General features: G+C 39.2%; 1 protein-coding gene across 2 annotated transcripts; it reads left to right on the top strand.

The window, feature by feature from the left end:
• The first annotated feature begins 1,499 nt into the window (after positions 1–1,499).
• etaa1b (ETAA1 activator of ATR kinase b) lies at positions 1,500–10,596 on the top strand. Of its 2 annotated transcripts, none has more exons than XM_007247351.4 (6): positions 1,500–1,822; positions 3,476–3,604; positions 3,709–3,758; positions 3,839–3,945; positions 6,012–7,276; positions 9,577–10,596. In XM_007247351.4, the coding sequence occupies exons 1-6, from the start codon at positions 1,669–1,671 to the stop codon at positions 9,699–9,701; spliced, it is 1,830 nt and encodes a 609-aa protein (XP_007247413.2). In that variant the 5' UTR covers positions 1,500–1,668; the 3' UTR covers positions 9,702–10,596. The 2 variants fall into 2 exon arrangements, with proteins under 2 accessions (XP_007247413.2, XP_007247412.2); XM_007247350.4 differs by having other exon boundaries at positions 3,706–3,758.
• Positions 10,597–20,135: the final 9,539 nt, after the last annotated feature.

Here is a 20,135-nt window from a genome sequence, read left to right as displayed (position 1 = left end):
TGGTAATGTCGTTCTCATAGTGATCATTCTTGTTAGCAGAAGTGTGTCTATCTGTAAGTGTCTGTGTGTGTATGTCTGTCTGTCTGTCTGTCTGTGTGATGTATGAATGCATGAGTCACTCAGGCAAACACACAGCATTCAGCAGGGGATCCCAGCAGCACACTGTTGCCTGATTGTTCTACTAACACACACACACACACACAAACACACCACCACCTTCTCAACACATACAGACAGTGCAGTTAAATATCTAGGGGAAATTATAAATAATCCAAAAACAACAGAAGTAAGGCTGATAACACTGAAACGCTACAAGTGTCTGACTGCCAGTAAAGCCGGCCTCTGTAAGCACTTACACAGAGAAATCATTAGGCCTGCTCCGAGTTGTGCCGAGGCCAAACACAGACCATTATGAGTAAAAAAATAAATTAAACATTTCTCAAGACTTATGTTTTTTTAAAAACATCCCAAAAAAGAATACTCCTGCTCTAAATACATGAATGCGAAGCTTAAGCAGGTCAAACTGCTTAAACTGGTTCAGCTGGTTGAGCAGGTAAGCTCTTGACCATGCTGGTCGAACCAAGCTGATTGATCAACATGACTAGCAATGCCAGGCTGGACCAGAATAACCAAGCATGACCAAAATCCAATGCGAAACATATAACATACTGACCAAGAGCTGTAAAAACAGCTAGCTTAGCAGTGTATGATATGTTTTTTCCAGGTTTCCAAACACCTTAATCATCAAAGACCAGCTCAGACAATCTGAAACCAACTACCAGTAAAAACCCTGTAATATTGAGCATAACATATTCTTTTTATATTGACAGCATTTGATGTGGAATATATTTTCTTTTTGTTTTCAACCAGACTCATTTTCATCTCCATTTTTCTAATACAAGTAATGGATATGTTAAAAAAAAGTTTCCTACAGCTTTTAACTCCAAACCAGCTCTAACACACGTACATTTCAGGCAGTCAGGTATTCTAAAGGCTCTGAAGGTACTTGGATTCACTGAACCAGGTAGAGGGATTAGGGTTGAAAAATCTGGAGACCACTGGTATAACAATTATTATTATTATTATTATTATTATTATTATTATTATTATTATTATTATTATTATTATTATTATTACTACAATACGAACTGCTTTTTTTTATTAAATATGACACGAAAGCAACATATAAATACATTTGGAATTAAATTAACCCACCCAAAATCCTTATAATTGTTATTTTGAGAGTAAAGAATGAAATTATGAATATATACACTGATTCTATTTCGAATTGACATTATTATCTATTGAATAATAATGTAATATATTGATTGAACAAAGTAATATATAAAGCAGAACGTAGTTTATTTATCCAGAGTTTGTACAGTTACTATTTATCTTATGAAAAAAGACATTAAACAGCAGTTCTTCCAAGTCTCGTTTCGCCTTTTTAAACCACTATCTCGCGAGATCTGCAGTGCGCGCTCTCATCCAATCAGAAGCGTGCAGTCGTGGGACCGGAGAAAGCATGGCGGCGCGGTGAGAGGACGGAGAAGGCACAACAAAGCCGACTTTCGGACTAAAAACCTAAATATAAGTTAAATGTGAGGGAACTGCGCGAGCAGGTGCCAAAAAGAAGCACTGTGAGATGCATATCTGTGGTATTTAAGCATGACAGACAGGAGAACTGCGAAAGATGGCCCCAAAGAAAGTTGGAGTCGAGTGTGTAAACTTTCCCAGGACAAATTCAAAGCCCAGAAATACAGCAGGGGCAGAAAACAGCCGCAGTCCCCGCTGCTGGCCACCTCACTGTCTTATCGGAAAGGTAAGGGCTCGAACAGCTGTAAATACCAGCTGTTAGATGGTTTATACGAGGTTATGTTGAGGATAATCCAGTAGATTACCCAGGTTAGCTAACGCTAGCTAACAATCAGGCTAGCTAGTTGGCTAATGTGACCATGATCCACAAAAACACAGCAGATATTCGCGGCTCTGCCTTCTCCAAATCGCTACATGATATCATATGGTTCATGCACTTTAACCAGTCCCAGTTCTCATTTCTACCCCTAGCTCTTGTTTCCTCCTTAAAACAGAGTTAACTATAGGGGAAGGGATAAAATCCTCCCCCTAAGATTTGGGACCACCCTTTAAATGGGGGTGGGGTGGTTCACCAGTTTAATATTATTGTCCATTCCTTGATTCCTGTGTGATGGGAAGCTGACATTAGCTTTTATTTTTTATTTTATCATTCCACCCTAAATGCTGTAGCCTCTGCCATCTGTTGCACCACTTAAGGGGGGGATTAGCTACCTTAGCTAGTTAGCTGCTGAGACGAGCTACTAGATTTTTATGCTTGTTATGAAGAAAGTGGCTATAAAATATTGGAAAACTATGATAATATTGTATTTTTAATATTAAATATTTTAAAAATATCTGTATTACATTGTCAAACAAACAAGCTTACATAAAAATATCCATCACATTACTAATGTTACACATTCAAAAACAATACCAGTAAAAAAGAGAGTAAATGCAAAACAGACTAACCAAAATATGTAAAAGAATCTCATAGCAGACTCTTTATTATTTTTTACACATCTGTTGACAAATATAACAGATATAGGTCATAAACGACATAGGAATACACTGTCTTACAATCTTATTTTTAATTCTTAACATATCACTTATCCAAGACAGTAAAAGAATAATTTTCCTTGCTGCACAGGTTAGAATACTATATAATTTTTTATCATTTTATCTTTGTTATGTTTCATTGGAATGGCCACAATTATGAAAAAGGATCAAGGTCCAGGTCAACTCCAAAAAATTCCCATAATACCCAAAACTAATATCTAATACTGCTGTATTTTAAAACATGACCAGATACAATGGGTATAGTCCCCTATTACAATCTTACACTAAGGAGAATAGTAAGGAGAGCATTGTGGGTCGAACTTATTTTTTTTTAATATAAGGTGTAATATGCAAACATTGAATAATTTTGAGCTGAACAGCTGTAGTTTTATTGCAAACTGATAGTTATCAAAATTTTTTAACAAGGAAAATACTCTGATTTGTGGCTTTCTTGGATGTTTGTGCTGCCATCATGCTAATGATTCTTAGACTTCCGTTTTGAGTGAGCCTCTGAAAAAATCTCAGTTTGAAGGGTTATGTAGCCTTAACACTTCCTGTACCCGTCCAGGGACACCCTATCCCTAGATGTGTAGTTTTAATGATAATAATAATGGAATAATAATGATAATGGATATTTTCTTCATAACAAGCAAAAAATGGCTATTGGTTCATCTCAGTAGCTAGCTAACGTTATATTTCTGCCTTAAATGGTGGAAAGCAAGTTAAGGAATTAGAATTACAGGAATCTTAAGAAACTCTGTTATAGACTGCATACTGATAGATGTGCACTCCAGCCTTATTGTTGTTGCTAAATGCGTTAAATGGTATCACTTTGGTTTTTTAGACTATGATACCCCAAAGCATCGATCCAGGATCAGATTTAAAGGCAGCAGCACTGGAGATTCACCAAGTGAAGCTGAAGCTTTGCAAGACATCATCTGGGATGCTTCCTCACCGCCACCACTGTGCAATGGTAAGTGTTATATGCAGTACTCATTTAAACACACTCAGTTCCATCACTGTCATCATGCTATATACTCAATTAATGATGATATTTATCGAACCTCTCCATAGCAGGTTCCAGATTTGTGGAGATATCTGATATCGTCAACAGGATTGCACCAAATGTAAGTAGTATATCTATAGTGATGAATGCAATTAATAGTGTCTCAACTTCGGAATAACGCTGCATTTTCTTATGTTAAAGGATGAAAAACCTGTGAACAGGGATTTGGTGCTTCAGTGGATTGGAGACAGTGCTGTGCCATGCACTCCAGAGATCCAGCAGCCCAGAGGTCGGAGGATCTCTGCACGGTTAGTATACTGTCATCACTAACATAGCCTGATTGCTGAAAGATCCAATATATAAACTACAGTATGTTTAATGCAAATGTGATAAAATACTGAACCGCCAGAGTAAATACATTTCAGCAACCTGGAAACTTTTTTGGATATTTTATCAAGTACAACGTCACACAGTTATTGACTGTAGTCCATCTGTTGTTGTACCACATGGCAGTGGCAACTTAGTTTGTGTGATGCTGCGATAAGAATATTTAAAATAACTTGGGTTAAAAATACTATCACAAATTGTGTAAATATTAAGTCCAGTGGTTCCATACCTAACAACCCGGAACCTGAAAAGTTCAATAGCTTTAGATTGTGTTTGATCTAAATCTTTCCAGCATGGTAGATCATCAAGACTTTGATTGTGTCTAACGTTAAACCTCCATGGTGTACCAGAAAGTAAATAAAGGATATATATTATTATTGTTTGGGAAATTAAGCAGTGTGGAAACTTTTTTTATATATATAGATGGTTCAGACTTTTAGACCAATTGAAGGGATTTAACCCTAATTCTGACAGGGAGGCAAAATTAAGCACAACACCTGGAAAGGCAGAAAGCTGACCAACAACCAAATGCCAAATAATAGGATGTCATTGTGGTCTTATGGATGTTCCTGTTTATTTACTGTCAGTAGAGTAAAAAGGACCTGATGATCAGTAACTGAAAACCTAAACAAAGTGTGTCTAAAGGACAGGTGTATTTGATAAAAATGACCAAATTCTGTAGGTGGACCAATGATGTACTCAACGGTCACGCATTTTGTTGACCTCCTAGTGCTCTTGTACAGTTCCATGTTCTAAAATACGCATTTCACCTTTTTCAGTCAGGTCATCACCAGGTTGTCACTGAAGTTGTTTCAGCCACTGAGTCACAGAGTTTCATGCTTCAGTCAGAGACCTTATTAATGATGAGTGTTAAATTTGAGTCCGTTGTCACTCGTCCTGTCACACTGTTCATTTCTGTTTCTGGCAAAGCTCTTTTTTTAGTTAGCGAGGAGGCTATTTATCCAGCTAGCTATTTATAGAACCATCTACTTTTCTCCCCTTTAATTTCCTCCAAAAAAATTGTTGCTGGGCTGAGGCGCTCTCTCTGCATATATACAGCTCTAGAAAATAAGAGACCACTTAAAAATGCTGAGTTTTTACCAAATTAAAAACCTCTGGAATATAATCAAGAGGAAGATGAATGGATCACAACCATCAAACCAAGCTGAGCTGCTTGAATTTTTTGCACCAGGAGTAAAGGCAAAAAGTTGTCCAAAAGCAGTGTGTAAGACTGGTGGAGGAGAACATGCCAAGATGTATGAAAACTGTGATTAAAAACCAGGATTATTCCACCAAATATTGATTTCTGAACTCTTAAAACTTTATGAATATCAACTTTCTTTACATTATTTGAAGTTTTATGTTTTCAGCCATTCCTCATTTTCTGCAAATAAATGCTCTAAATGACAATATTTTTCCTTGGATTTTGGTAAAAATGTTGTCTGTAGTTTATAGGATATAACAAAATTTTTTTATTTTTCTCAAATATACACTATAAATAGCAAAATCAGAGAAAATGATTCAGAAACTGTAAGTGGTCTCTTAATTTTTTTCAGTGCTGTATATATAATTTCCCATTATGGCAATAATAAATTCTATAGTTTCTGTAGCTGAAATAATGAATTGCTGGTTTAGTATACTTATTTTATTTTACTTATATTATTTACACTCTACATAATACAAACATTTGTTATGCTTATTTTTATTTTGTCACACTACTGTGAAATCTCACACTTCATTTTGTAAGGCCACAGTAAATTCAATTAATTTGTACCAAAAACACTTTTAATGTGAATGTATGTGTACATTCTTAATGTTTAAATTCGCATTTATATTAAGCCTGTTAAAAAAAAAAAAAAACTTTGTATGTTATTGACCCAGGTCTACGATGGGTTTACCCAGTGGACGGGCAACTGTTTTGTTTCTTTGTACTGAGTTTCTCATTAACAAACATTTCTCTTTCTTATTTCTCTTATTTCTTTTTAAGCCGGCAAAGCAACAATGTAGAGGACCTCATGAAACTGGCTAAGCAGTTTGACATAAACATGACGCGTCAGGACGAAGAGAGGCACCGGGAGAGACTGCAGGAGGGTAAAACTGCAAACACTTCTGCCGGCCATGTAGCGTTAGAGAGCGTTCAGCCTTCAACTGGAGCCGGAAATTCAGTTCCAGTCAAATCTGAAAGACTGAGCCATGAGGAGGAGCTGCATGCTCTTTTTGATGGGCCTACCCAGTACGTGAGTGGACGGCTGAGCCCTCCATCAGTGTCCTGTTCACCAGAGAGCACTACTGAAGGAGCATCGCTCAGTGCAAAGAGACCAGGCAGCACTGCAGACAGCAAGAACATTGGTGAAGGTGCTGCTCAGCTACCGAAACCAGACTTCGATGATGACTGGGAGAATGACGATCTGCTCAATGACTCTTTTGTGCTGGCCATGACTCAGAACCCAGAGCTGCTGAGCTTAGCTCCAAAGAGCAGTTCTCCACAGACAGTATCAAACCCAAGCACTTTAGGGCTACGACCAAATGCCCATGTTAACACTGGAACTGTCCAACAGCTGCTCAAATCAAATCCAATCAGCCCTTTTCTGCTCAAAACAGAGGCACAAAACTCATTCTGTAAATGGCAGCAGGGAGGTACTGCTGTTCACTCTGGTGGAATAAAGACAGAAGATGAAGGCAGTTGGGGTGTAGGAGCCAAACAATCAGGTAGTTCAACTGCAGCGTCAGGGAAGGATTGTAAAACACCAGACTCAGTTTGGGGTGATGGAGATGATGATGATGATCTGCTGTATCAGGCCTGCGATGATGTGGAGCGAATCTCATCCAGTCAGGAGGAGCGACAACAGAACAGAAGTGCCGTAATCACATCCAACAAAGCATCTTCAGCACCTTCTTCAAAAGCTACTACTAGTTCTACAAATATCAGTGTTCACAACAAGTCCATTCACCCAGGCCAGACCAGTGAAAGCAGGCAGCCTGCACGTATGTTCGGACGTTCACATTCAATACCAGGTGCTTCAAGCTCTTACGGAAACAAACAGAACTTGCATGAAACCACACAAACAATGAAACGACAGTACCAGTTCACCCAGGTGAAGCATGTCTCTAAAGCTGTGCTCAACCCCCGGTGGATCACAGGCACTTCACAGGAAACCAGGCTGCACAGCCCATCTGCAGAGAATTCCTCCAGCTCCCACCACTCCACATTCAAGAGACATCAGTCTGATCCAGTGGCTCTGAGCAACAAAGGTAAGCCTTGTCCTGCACCAGCACCAAAATGTCATTACTGACTTCACTCCTACTGTGAATTACTGTAATCAGGAAGTTTACTCAACCCATTAGCCATTCCTCATTCTGACTCGCTGTCCGATCAATGACTGGCTGCTTGTTCTTCAGGCAAGGGGACGAATGGGAATTTGCTCTATCAGCTGTTTGTGTTTTAATTTCTTTTTTTGTTTTGTTTTGTTTGTATTGTAGCAATAGAGGGGTGTGCCAAATCGTATCGTACGCAGCAATATTATACGCCAACATTTTTGAATATCGTGAACAATATTATATTATTTTATTGAAATATTGTACCATAACATCCACCTCTAATTGTCACATCAGGGTACTACTTTCTTTTTTTATAGCAAAACAAAAATCACACTGTGATAATTTCCCATTATACAACTCCAGAAAAAAATGAAGAGACCACTTCAGTTTGTGAATCAGTTTCTCAGATTTTGCTATATATAGGTGAACATTGTTGTTTTATTCTATAAACTACAGACATTTCTCCCAAATTACAAATAAAAATGTTGTCATATAGAGCATTTATTTAAAAAAAATCCTCAAAAGAAGACCTCAAATAATGCAAAGAAAACACGTTCATATTCTTAAAGTTTTAAGAGTTCAGAAATCGTTTTTTGTAGAACAACCCTGTTTTTTAATCACAGTTTTTTTTATGCATCTTGGCATGTTCTCCTCCACCAGTCTTACACACTGCTTTTGAATTAAAACTTTATGCCACTCCTGGTGCAAAAATTTAAGCAGTTCAGTTTGGTTTGATGGCTTGTGATCATCCATCTTCCTCTTGATTTTATTCCAGAGGTTTTCAATTTGGTAAAATCAAAAAGAAACTCATTATTCTTAAGTAGTCATTCATTTTTTTTGTTCCAGAGCTGTATATCTACTAGAGACAGATAATATCTGTACAGTATCATTCATTAACTTTCATCCTAGATATACAGAGATATTTGGAGTGCATTATTAGTATTGTGACATTCTGGATCATTGATTTCTGTTACACATCTGATAAAATTCTTGTATTTTTTAATTGGCAAAAAGGGTGCTTTCATGCCTGCTATGTTTGGTCCAGACTTTCAGACTTTTCAGTTTGGTCCGAACCAAAGTAGCAGGTGAGAAAAGGGCCGTGAACCATGGTCCAGATCAAAGGACCAGAGTTTGGTCTGACCAAAAGAAGCAGTATCGGTTTGGATCTCCTGAACCATGGTTCAGTTTGGACTTTTCGACCAATTACAGGAAGTTGAGGTACTATTTAAACAAACCGGTGGAAAGAATTGTTGTGTTGTGCAGTATGAACACAAATGTTTAGACTGTGAGTTAACTTATTCACTGTAACAGTAGATTTACCCTTATTTATAAAGAGAAATTAAATATTTTTTACACTCATTCTGGGTGCATGTGTATGTGAAGGGAAGTCAGATTCTGACAGAGTTAGAATCCATCACAACACCTGGCAAAGCAACTTGCTAAACTCATAACTAACATTCTATAAACCAGTAATTTCATAATCATAAGCAAATAAATAATTATGTAAAAACTGTGCAGAAGTGTGTTTACTGTAGAAGGGGTGCATAAAACTTGTTTTCAGTGTTTTTGTGTGAATAAGAAACTTTTCTTTTTAATTCTGACATTAAAATAATAATGCATGCATGCTTTTAGCTAATTATTTATTGGATTTACTGAAAAAGTCACAAGAACTCCACTTGATCAGGACTGAGTGTGTAAGGCACTGAAATTACCACTGCTTTTACCACAAAATTTATATTTTCCAATTTTAGACTTTTTCCTTAAACAAATCAGATTTTTGCTGTAGAGATAAGATTGAGTTATTGAAACGTTGTTTCAGCAACACACATTTGTATTTAGTCTTGCAGAAATTGCATAAAGCTTTGTGTGGTTTTTAGTGAAATAGCTTTTTTTTTATTTTTGTTAAATAGAAAATTGGGGATAAAACAATATTTCCAGTTGAGAAATGAATGAAAACTCATTTCTTCTTTAATATACAAAATTGACAAAGTGGAAATATTGTGCTTTTACCCCAATTGTTTCTCTTTAAATTGGCTTTAAAACTCAGAAATTGAACTGACAAACAGCCCAAACACTGACCCATTCAATACAGTTACTTTACACTGGTTATAACTATAATGATGTTGTCAAAAAAATGAACTATACTACATTTATGACCTTGTTCTTGCTCTGTTATATCAGCCTGTTCTCGACACTGTTGTTTTGTGTGTGTGTGTGTGTTTGTGTGTGTGTAGTGTTTGTTGCAGCTCAGCCTGTTGTAAAGTGCACCGCTGCTGAGATTGAGAGGAAGAAACAGGAAGCGATAGCAAGAAGGAGGTCACGACTGCAGGCCAGCCAGAAGCCTGGAGCCCCAGTATAGACCACCATGAAGAAACCCAGCTTCTGGATTAATAATGGGTGATCTAGACCAGCTTTAGCTCAAATATCAAAACACTAAATAATCTTTTAGTTTTAATCCAAAAATCTCTCAGAAATAATGATACAGAAATGCTCCTTTAGAATCAGGTAGTTTTTTTTTTTTTTTTACTGACGTTCTTCATTAGAAATGCCTTGCAGAGGGATGCAGATTATTGCATCAGGCTGTTGTTGTGTTTCTGCCTGTGAGTGGCAGTAAATATTTAAATCTGTAAAGTAGACAAGCCACTGTGGCTGTTTTTGTTTGGACAATATATTGCTGTTTAAATGTAACTAGAGGGTTTAAAGGAGAACTTCGTTGGAAAATTGATTTTGTTGTAGTAAAACAGGATAAAAAGTACTTACCTTTGATGAATAGCACACCTCTGTTCTCCCGCAGCTTTGAGATACAGTAATTTTGTATTTTTGTTTGTTTTTTACATGTCTGTCATTATCAGTACCATGATAGTGGCGCCGGGAGCTAAAGCTAGCTTTATGGGATGTAAACAGTGGTTTGCAATAATTCTTGTACACTTTTTAAGTTGTTAATGCTTCGATTTAAATGTCAGGGCTCTCTGGATTCTAGCAAGGAGGTGTGGAGCTACTTTGAGCCTGGATAATGGCGTTAAAAGCAATTTATCAGGGCAAAAAAAAAAAAAAAGCAGGCGTTGTAAAGAGTGCAGGGAAAAAAGCACAGAAACAGAGGTGTGCTATTTAACAAAGGTAAGTACTTTTGATTATGTTTTGCTGCACCTAAAGTCAGTTTTACACTGGAATTTTCCTTTAAAAAGAATAAATAACTGACTGTAAATGACCATTAAAGATGGTGGTTCCCCCTCTATTAAAGTTCATAAAAAATACTTGCAGTAGTGTTTTTTTTTTATTATTATATATATATATATATATATATATATATATATATTTTAATAAGTGTTATGATACTCGGCGGTATACCAGTTCCTCTGGTATATTGGAAAGGAAATTAATACCAGTGTGCGTTTTTTACATACTGCCTACCACTAGAGACACTGCTCCATCGCTGTGTCCTGCCTGGAAAGGAATGAGAACAGCACTTTATCTGAGGAGCTCCTGCTGCAGTTTCTCACCATATGAGTGTTTGTTGTTTTTCTTTAGTAAAATAGAAGAAACAACAGCAAACAGCAATTATTCACCCTTTTAGCTAAATGCACACTGAGCTGATTTTATTAAACTGGAGAAAAAAAAAAAAATCGTGGTTGATTTATTTCTGTAATGTCTCTTTTACCATTTCAGGAATAACTTACTGTAAATTTAACTTGTCATACTTGTGCAAAAGAGCATTTAAAAATATATATCTGCTAATGATTCCTTTAAATATTGTGTAATTTTGTGGGACAAAGTAAACCCAATAATGTAATCAAAGCCTTAATTTAAAGCCTTGGTGTTCTATATTATATGTACTCTTAACAGTACACTCACAAACCTATATTAAAGATACAGTGAAACCAGTAATATACAGTAATATACATTTTTGGCTATACCACCCAGCGTTATATTGTTATAATATAAAATATAACATAATTTTCTTTAACATTTAAGCCTTCCAGAGAAGAACCATTGGGGGAACATTAGTTATTTACTTTACTGTGTTTTTGTTTTTTTTAGTTTAAGTGCCTTTTATGAAATGTAATTAAAACTAATTTTTGTTATAATATAAACAAGTTGTCCAAATTAAAGCGAAAGTCTGTAAGTTTTCTGGATGTGGGGATTTAGAGCCTAAAGAATAAATATAATTAATATAAAAATAAATATACAAAAAAAATAATCTTCTAATAATATATGGTATCTGACATTGATCAACCAATAGGAATGCTGAGACACCGTGACATCATTGCTGGACAGCCCCTTCATTATCATATCAAGGACAAGGAAAAACAGAAATAAATAAATTGGGAAATAAATAAATACAGAAATAAAATAACGGAAAAAAATTAATGCAGAAATAAATAGTTATGTAAATAATAAACAAATGTAGAAAAATTAAACAATGTTAATTAAAAAAAACATAAATAACAATTTATTATGATATTTATTTTTATGTATATGTATTTATTTTGATATAATAATTAGAATAATTCTTTACCGTTTTAGTCACCATATTACTTCTATTGAGTGATTTACATACATTTTTATTTATTTACTTATTTATTTTTAAGTAGTTTAGGCAGTTTTGGTCCTCCATATTTCTGGAGAGAATGTGTAATTGCACAGAGCAAGTGGAAAAGTACTTTAAATTCTGGTTTGCTAAGTGCGGACCACGCCTAAAGAAGTAGAGAAAGAAGAAGGAAAAAGGGGAGGGAACTCAGGGAAATTTGGGCTGGAGTTCTGAACTGTGTGCTTGAAGAAGCGTGCAGTTATATCCCCCCCTTTTTATTTAATGAGAAGTGGAAGAGTAGAAAAAGGGGGTTGTTGGGGAGGAGGTGGGTTGCGAACGTTCGTCACGAGAGATAGTTAGTTAGGGGAGGTATTTATAGGACGGTTGATTGATACGGGGTGGAGTTAGAACGTAGAGTTCGGGCGTGGTCCTTCTCCCAAACTTTTGTTATTACATAACATAATTTTGCTAAGTGCGGACCACGCCTAAAGAAGTAGAGAAAGAAGAAGGAAAAAGGGGAGGGAACTCAGGGAAATTTGGGCTGGAGTTCTGAACTGTGTGCTTGAAGAAGCGTGCAGTTATATCCCCAAAATTGGAGCTTGTGTGGAAGCTAGTTTGGAATGAGCCTGTCTCAAACCGTCTGGTTGGGAACGGATGTATAGGTTATAAGCTTGGGAAGACCACCGGCCGGGGAGCTTGATCGTGTGCTCGGAGATTCCTTGTCTGGAGGCGTTGGATGCTGCACGATGTAAACTGAGTGGGCGGAGAATTGATCTGGTGAGTAACTACTGGGAGAAAGGATGCGACGGAGATGTGTTGGAACCAGTGCTTTGAGATTATACTACTAGATTCCGTTGTGAACAGAGGATCTAAAGGTGATGCTTGTTGAAAGAGGCGGAGATTAAGTGGTGGACGAGTGGTTCGTACGGGCTGAGGGGTGAGTCAAGTTTGAATAGATAGAGGATCGTGGTTTTTGCCAATTTGGTCCGTTTGCTTCATTCTTGAAGGTAAGGGTGTCTGAGTCAAGGATGATGAGATCTGAAATTAGGGGCTGAGAAGGAGTTGTGGGAGATTTTAAGGGAAGTAAATTGAGCATCTGAGGAATCTAAGTAGAAGGACGGCTGAAAGGATGGTTTGTTGAGCTTGGAAGATCAGTTCGTTTACACGGGGGTTAGGTGAAGTGTAGTTTGTGAAAATGAAGGTACCGAGGTTGGGTTGCATTTGCATGCGGAGCCAAGGATCTGAATTTCTGTAACTGAAAACGAAAAAGAATAGAATTAAATTCTATCAGCGATAGAATTAAATGGACCTGAGGTGTGAACAGCTTTAGTGGTGAACTGATGCTTAATGGAGTGCCAAGTGAGACGACGGATAGAAGGCAAGATTTCTAGCGATTTGGAGCAATTTTTTTTTTTTTTTTTTTTTTTTTTTTTTTTTGATGTGGACTGCGGCGAGATTGATCAGAGTGGAGTAGAATAGATTTTGACCATTCATGTCCCCAAAGGAGGGCAGCGACCAGGACCGCATATAAGTCCAGAGAGCGCAGAAGAATCGCGCGGCGGAGCAGATGAAGTTCTCCGGCCAAGCAGAAGCGACCAGAGGAAGGAGCGGCATCTGTGAATAGCTTAATATCAAAAGAGCTGGAAGCTGCGTTGGCGTAGAAGAAAAACCCGTTCGATTGCAGAGGAGGCACAGCCAGAAATGGAGCTCTGACGTGCAGTATCAGTTGAGCATAACGAATGGTGGAGGGCTCGGACGAAAAAGCTAAGCGGAGGAGGCGGGAAATGAAAGAACGACCCTGGGTTCGATTTTGGGTTGTGGATAAAGTGGCCGAGGGGGGAAAGACGGTGCTAGGTACGGGCGGGGAGACTTGAAAGGAGGCGGAGTCCAGAAAGATCCCAAGAAACTCGAGAGATGTGGAGGGACCAACGGAGTTCTCCGACGGCGGGGCACGGAGGCGAGTGAAAGCGCTGGTCATGGCTTCAAGCCCCATCGAGAGGGGCGAGGAAGGAGGACCGATGACGAAGTTACCCAGGAGGCGGAGCACGAACTGGGGCCCGTGTTAAGCAAATCCAGCAGAGTGCCTTAGCAAAGGAGTCGAAGCTTGGGGTTACTTTGCACCCGAAAGCAAGGTGAACTGAAAAACGGACTCTGAAAAGGCGCCAGGAGTCAGGATGGAGAGGGAGGATTTTGAAAGCCGAAACCACGTCAGCCTTAGACAGCCAGGCCCATCACGGGATGGGGAGCTTCGTCCCGCAAACACACGTCAATGAAGTTCCAGATCCGGGGCGTCTTGGAATGTAGCAGGGTTCCAGTGTTGGAGATGAACCCCAGCGCGAGCTGAGAGGGGGCGGCGCTGTAGATGGAGAATGAAGGTCATGAAGCTCCAGCAAGGAGCTGAGCAGGTGCTGCAGCCCGGTGAGAAACGGCGAGCGGGGAGAGAATTGACGGAGTAAAGGAAGGAGAAAGGCTAGCTGGAAGGGACGGGTTGGAGAATAGTGTTGCCAACTGCTCAGTAAGGAAAGTAGCCATTGGCTGCAATTTGTGATTAAAACCCCTTAAAATGTTAGAAATGTTACAAATGAACTCTAACAAATGAACTACGTCTGTTGCTTTTATAAATAGGCAGAGACTTCTGAAAATAACTCCATTTTAACGTAAATTACATGATTAAGTTTTTTTTTTTTTTTTTTTTTTGACAGTCAGCGGCGGCTGTAGGTATGCGCAGTTCGTTGCAGCGTGTTTGAAGAGCAGTGTGAGTGTGTGGTCTGACTGAGACTGCGCTGTGAGTGTCGTGGGCGGGGCTCGCGGCAGCACCTGCTGCTCGCTGAGGAGAAACTGAAGAGCATGTGTGTTCATTTAAACTCTCAATAACAAACAAAAACTAAGTTGGCAAGTTGGCAACACTGTTGGAGAACAGCAGGAGGAACGCAGAAATGGAGAAGGAGGATGACTGAGAGAGGGGGTTTGAACGACTGAGGGGAAGAGGGAAACGAGAGAGACAAGAGAAACGAGGCGCTGAGGCGAAGTTGGTGCCACGCCAGGGGTGCGAGAGCTGCAGCAGCGGCGAGGGGGTTTGGACGACTGAGGGAGGGTGAGTTGGACGACTGAGGGAGGGGGAGTTGGACGACAGAGGGAGGGGGAGTTGGACGACTGAGGGGAAGAGAGACGAGAGACGAGGCGCTGAGGCGAAGTTGGTGCCGCGCCAGGGGCGCGAGAGCTGCAGCGGTGGCGAGTTGAGCGGGTGACGTCATCAGGCCGCGACGCCGGTGCGGCTCATGTGCGCTGTTCAGAGGTTCAGTGAAAAGTTCCGCTTTTGGAGCAGAACGGGGGAAAGGGACGCCGCGGTCCTTCAAAAACCCGCTGCAGCTTAACAACAGTCCAATCGGACATGCGAGGAGGCTGGGACTTACTAGGAGAGAGGGGCCCAGGGCCGGCGAGGCCGGCCAAGGAAGACGGGCGTCCGGAGCGGCGAGCCCACGCAGGAGGAGTAGGGGAAGGGGGAGAAGAGCGGCGGGAGTGCCGAGATCCGGGGGTGCACTGGTGAGGACGACTGACCCGGGAGGAAGAATAAGCAGTAGCCGGAGTAGAACCAGGAGTAGCCGGAATGGAGATTACGGAATTCAGACGACGAGCCCGGCGAGGTGGAGCAGGAGTGGAGACAGGCTGGCTAGGAGGGAAGAGGTCCTCGTCGGAGGCGGTGAGTTAAAGGTCCATGACGGAGAACAAGCCAATGCTAGCAGGCGGGTGCGGCAGATTCGACTGATGCGAACTTTCGTCACGAGAGATAGTTAGTTAGGGGAGGTATTTATAGGACGGTTGATTGATACGGGGTGGAGTTAGAACGTAGAGTTCGGGCGTGGTCCTTCTCCCAAACTTTTGTTATTACATAACATCATTTAATTCAAATACATGCTGTGTTTTCAAATTTATTGTTTTGTTCCTTCTTTTATTTATGTAACACAGTCAAAATGTAGAGCCTGGTTATACCCTACAAACCTACCTAATACATTAATTTTTATAATTAATTTATTAAATATTGTAGGGATGGTCGTATCAGGAGAATAGTAACAATAATTTGAGTATTCTCTCCCAACACAGGAACAGTACTGCTTTCAGTTTATAAGAAAACATCTTACAGACTGCTGCCTTCTCTTTCAATGTGTTTTCTTTCTTTTCATGATTGTTTACAGTGTAAATGTAATATTGAAGACTATATTAAAGCTATACAGGAACACATTCAGAATTAATTTGTAAACAAAAAGTGTTAAAGAAACCAGAATACATTTTTATACATTTATTTTTGAGGACAGATCTGCACACTCTTGGTATTTTAATCTCAGTGTCTTTATGAGAGGGTAGAATCACCTGGAATAGTTTTCTCAGCATCTTGAAAAAGTAGTTTCTGGAGGTGCTGAACAATAGTTGCTGCTTTTCCTTTATCCTGTGAAGCTCTAGCTCATCCCAAATTCCTCAAATCATCATATCAGTTTTTTGTTTAATATGTAATTACACCTCTCCTTAATTGTTTTGATGTGTTTAATATTATCTACAATGTAGAAAAAAAAAAAAAAAAAACATTGAATGAGAGGGTGTTTTTAAACTTTTGACTGGTACTGTATGGGTATTCTTTGAAAGGGTTCAGTTATTATAATACGATAATTTGTTATATTTTATTATGTCAGTCAATGACTTATAGTATATTGCCATACTATAACTGGATGCAATTGTCTTTAATTTTATTAATGAGATTATGTTTTATGTAATTTTGTCTTTTTTGCGGCTTTAGAGTGTGCATTAGCCCATTTATAACTACTTTCTCTCTTAGACATGATTAATATGTGGTTGAAAGGGCTGAATTATTATATTTTATTATGTCATAATATGATTTAGATGTGATAGCATATTGTAATTGGATGTAATGCTCTTAAAATGTAATTTATGAAAATGAAGGTTTTTCTTTTTCATTTTAATGAAGAAAAAAAATAAAAAAAACTCTCTCCTTGGATCCTGCACACCTGGTGCATTATACACCCCACAATGTTAGTCATTGTTTGCCCAAGGGAATGTCTGTATATCGCTCAGATCTAGGCCTTGCCGTTCTCAGGTGTAAGGCACACAGGTGTGTGTGTGTGTGTGTGTGTGTGTGTGTGTGTGTGTGTGGGTGGGTGGGTGGGTGGGTTTGGGATTCATGAGTCAAGATGTCCTTGCACAGTGCTCTCTCTCTCTCTCTCTTTCTCTCTCTCTCCCTCTCCCTCCCTCCGCTCAATTACTGTAAATCAAATGGCACAGTAATTTGGCATGAGGATGAAGGCTTTTTTATTACTGTGATTATGGTTATGATGATGACTACAATTTATTCCGAGCAGATGATGAAAACGCTGGGCCCAACAGGTGTTGAGTTGCCACAATATAGAAGTTGGTGAAGGATTTTCACTAATGTGGCGTTATCAAGCTGCTGGTGGACAGTGTAATGGGCGCTTAAGTTTTTTTTCATCCTTTTTTTTTTTTTTTTACTGAAAACTAGGGAGCAATTACTGATTATTGCGATGGACCAGCGCCATACAAAGTCAGCTTTGTAGCTTTGTAGAGTAGCAGTGATCACCTGCAGCAGCATCAGCAGCTTACCCTGGTATCGAGATGTAGTAATTACGGTAAATTACCGTACGCTAGTGCCAGAGCTCATTTACATTTCTTCGTTCTCGTTGCTTGGTATGATTCAGACTGATCAGCACGATGTCGGACAGGATAACCTGGCTTGTTCTATCTTGGGGTCTCTGTTAGGAGGATGCAGGGTTGTTTTTTACATATTACCTTGTTCCATCCTAAATTCACTGAAATTCCACATGTTAGATCCTGTCCCATAACATTTTTTAAGGCTAAACAACACTGCACAGCACTGACCTGCAATACATGCATGTTAAACCTCCTGGATTAATTGTTTATGTGATTCTGCCAGTCACTTGTTTGTTCACACGTTATGACTATTCTGGCCAGAAGCCACCAGTTGTGCTATTTACTACTTACTGCACTGTGTACTATGGTTAGTAATGTCTTATAGACCGTACAGTACCAATCAACAGTTTGGACACACTGTAAATTCTGTTTTTTAAGACAAAAGTCAACCAATCTAAGAAAACAATTTACATACCATACCTCATTCCATGGCTTTTGGAAGATCAGGTCACATTTTAAGACAAATTTATTCAGAAAACCATGATTATTCCAAAGGGTTCACATACTTTTCCTGCCACTGTATTGTGTACCGTATTTTTCGTACTGGATTATAAAGCACACTATCAGTGAATGTTTATTTTCTGATCTATTTTCATACACAAGGCGCACCAGATTATAAGGCGCAGTAGCGACACTGATAAGGAACATGGGTGACGTCATGTTTCCCAGCAAGTCTCGCCACTAGGCTAAGTTAACAAAACTGTAATTCCTATATATATATATATATTTATATATTTTAAAGTCAAACAAGTGCTTGGTGCTAGTGTACACATATTTTTCTACTGAAAACTATTTATTGGAGTGAATAAAGCACTTCTGATATTTTACCGAAAGCTTAGATGTCGACCCAGGGCGATATTATTTAGCGGTTCATCCCCCGTAGCTTATTTTAACACAGTGAACGTGGAGGCTACTGTCTGATGTACTCCCCTCTGGGTGGCGAAAGATCTAGTGCTGCAGTTAGCGGCTTATGCTAATGCTGCTCCAGCAGTACTATCCAGGGTTAGGAGTAGACTACAGTCTGATAATACTCACCTCTGAATGGCAAAAGAGCTAGCGCTAAACCCGGTTAGCGGCTAATGCTAATACTACTCCAGCCTCTGTGCTGGAGAACTAAACTGAAACTCCTGTATAACGCTGTACTTCAGTGGAGCGGCTTTACTGCTCTTTACAAGCTGACTGGTAAAATTCATACATAAGGAGCACCGGATTATAATGCGCACTGTAGATTTAAAGGATTTTAAATGCACTTACTTTATAGTGCAAAAAATACAGTATTTTCAGATTTTTCTTCTGAATAACTTGCTGTTGGTTGATTTTCTTCTTTTTTTCTCTTAAGGAATTTCTGTTGTGAGGATGTGAGGACGTTTTATGGCAGTGGTGATGTGCACACTGTCATGCAGACTTTCTCCTCACCTCATCAGATGAGCTTTCCTCCAGTATTGAATGCAGCTGCTTGAGATAACATCTCACAAACAGACCTCAGCAATAGCTTTCCCATGCGTTAAGGCTCGTTGGACGAGGCTGTTGTTTCCACAGCGTTGCCCACTGCTGGTTAGTGGCCCAAAAGCATGACTAATACAGAAAACAGTCGGGTGAGGGGGCAGAGGGGGGCTGTAGTTGTCATCAAGCTAAATGAACTGTGAATATTTTCACAGTGTGTGTCATTAGCAGCTTAGATTTGTTTCAACAAGGCTTACCTGAGGGCTCTATTCATAGGCCCCCAGGTATGAATGGGCTAATGCACACTCTAAAGCCTCAAAAAATGAAAAAAAAAAGAAGTCCACACTGCTCTATACGCTCTGTGTGTGTGTGTGTGTGTGTGTGTGTGTGTGTGTGTGTGTGTGTGCGTACTTGCTTGCTTGCAGTGGAATGTTTTAATGGAAAAAACATCTCCACTAATGTCATTTACTGCTGTAGATTGGCATGTAGTACACATGAACAATGCTGAATCATCGTTTAGAAATCAGGCCGTCATTTTTATATGGCTACAAACAACATAAGCACCATTAAAAGAGTTTTAGTAACTGTCTTATCACTGGAAAATTGACGGTTTGATCCCCAGTGAAATAGCCTCACTCTTTCTCTGTGAGTACAATAGCCCTCCTCTCCCCCAATATGTAGCATGATGCTAACCACTGATGGCATCTGTTAGCTTCCTGTGTAACAGAAATAAAAGTGAGCCTTCTCCTTCAATTACATTTTATTAGCAGCAGTCAGAGGTGTCAAGTAATGAAGCACAAATACTACAAATACATCTTTACTGGAGTAACTCATTTTTTAATTTTTACTTCCACTCTTTACATTTTTACACAATTATCTGAACTTTCTACTCCTCGCTTTTTAAAAATAGCTTTAATTCAGCTTGATTGAATTCCAGTTTCTTGTCATTCAAAAAACCCTATCCAGATAAATCTCTTCATCCAGATAGAGTGAATTTGACTGTGGTTGGATGAAAAGTTTAGACATATAACTTATTATACCACAGCACACGTATGTAACCAAGTATGAAGATGATCCGTGGCTCGA

This window comes from Astyanax mexicanus, chromosome 7 (genome assembly GCF_023375975.1).
Source record: "Astyanax mexicanus isolate ESR-SI-001 chromosome 7, AstMex3_surface, whole genome shotgun sequence".
In the NCBI taxonomy this organism is placed as follows: Eukaryota; Metazoa; Chordata; class Actinopteri; order Characiformes; family Acestrorhamphidae; genus Astyanax; species Astyanax mexicanus.
The sequence above is the reverse complement of the archived record's forward strand: the minus strand, read 5'-3'. Positions and strand labels throughout refer to the sequence as shown.

Bases quoted from the DNA above. Each gene is read 5' to 3' on its own strand.
- etaa1b (XM_007247350.4), top strand. From the start codon at position 1,669: ATGACAGACAGGAGAACTGCGAAAGATGGCCCCAAAGAAAGTTGGAGT. The intron at 1,823-3,475 runs GTAAGGGCTCGA...TTGGTTTTTTAG, and splicing joins CTCACTGTCTTATCGGAAAG to ACTATGATACCCCAAAGCAT. The intron at 3,946-6,011 runs GTTAGTATACTG...TTTCTTTTTAAG, and splicing joins GGTCGGAGGATCTCTGCACG to CCGGCAAAGCAACAATGTAG.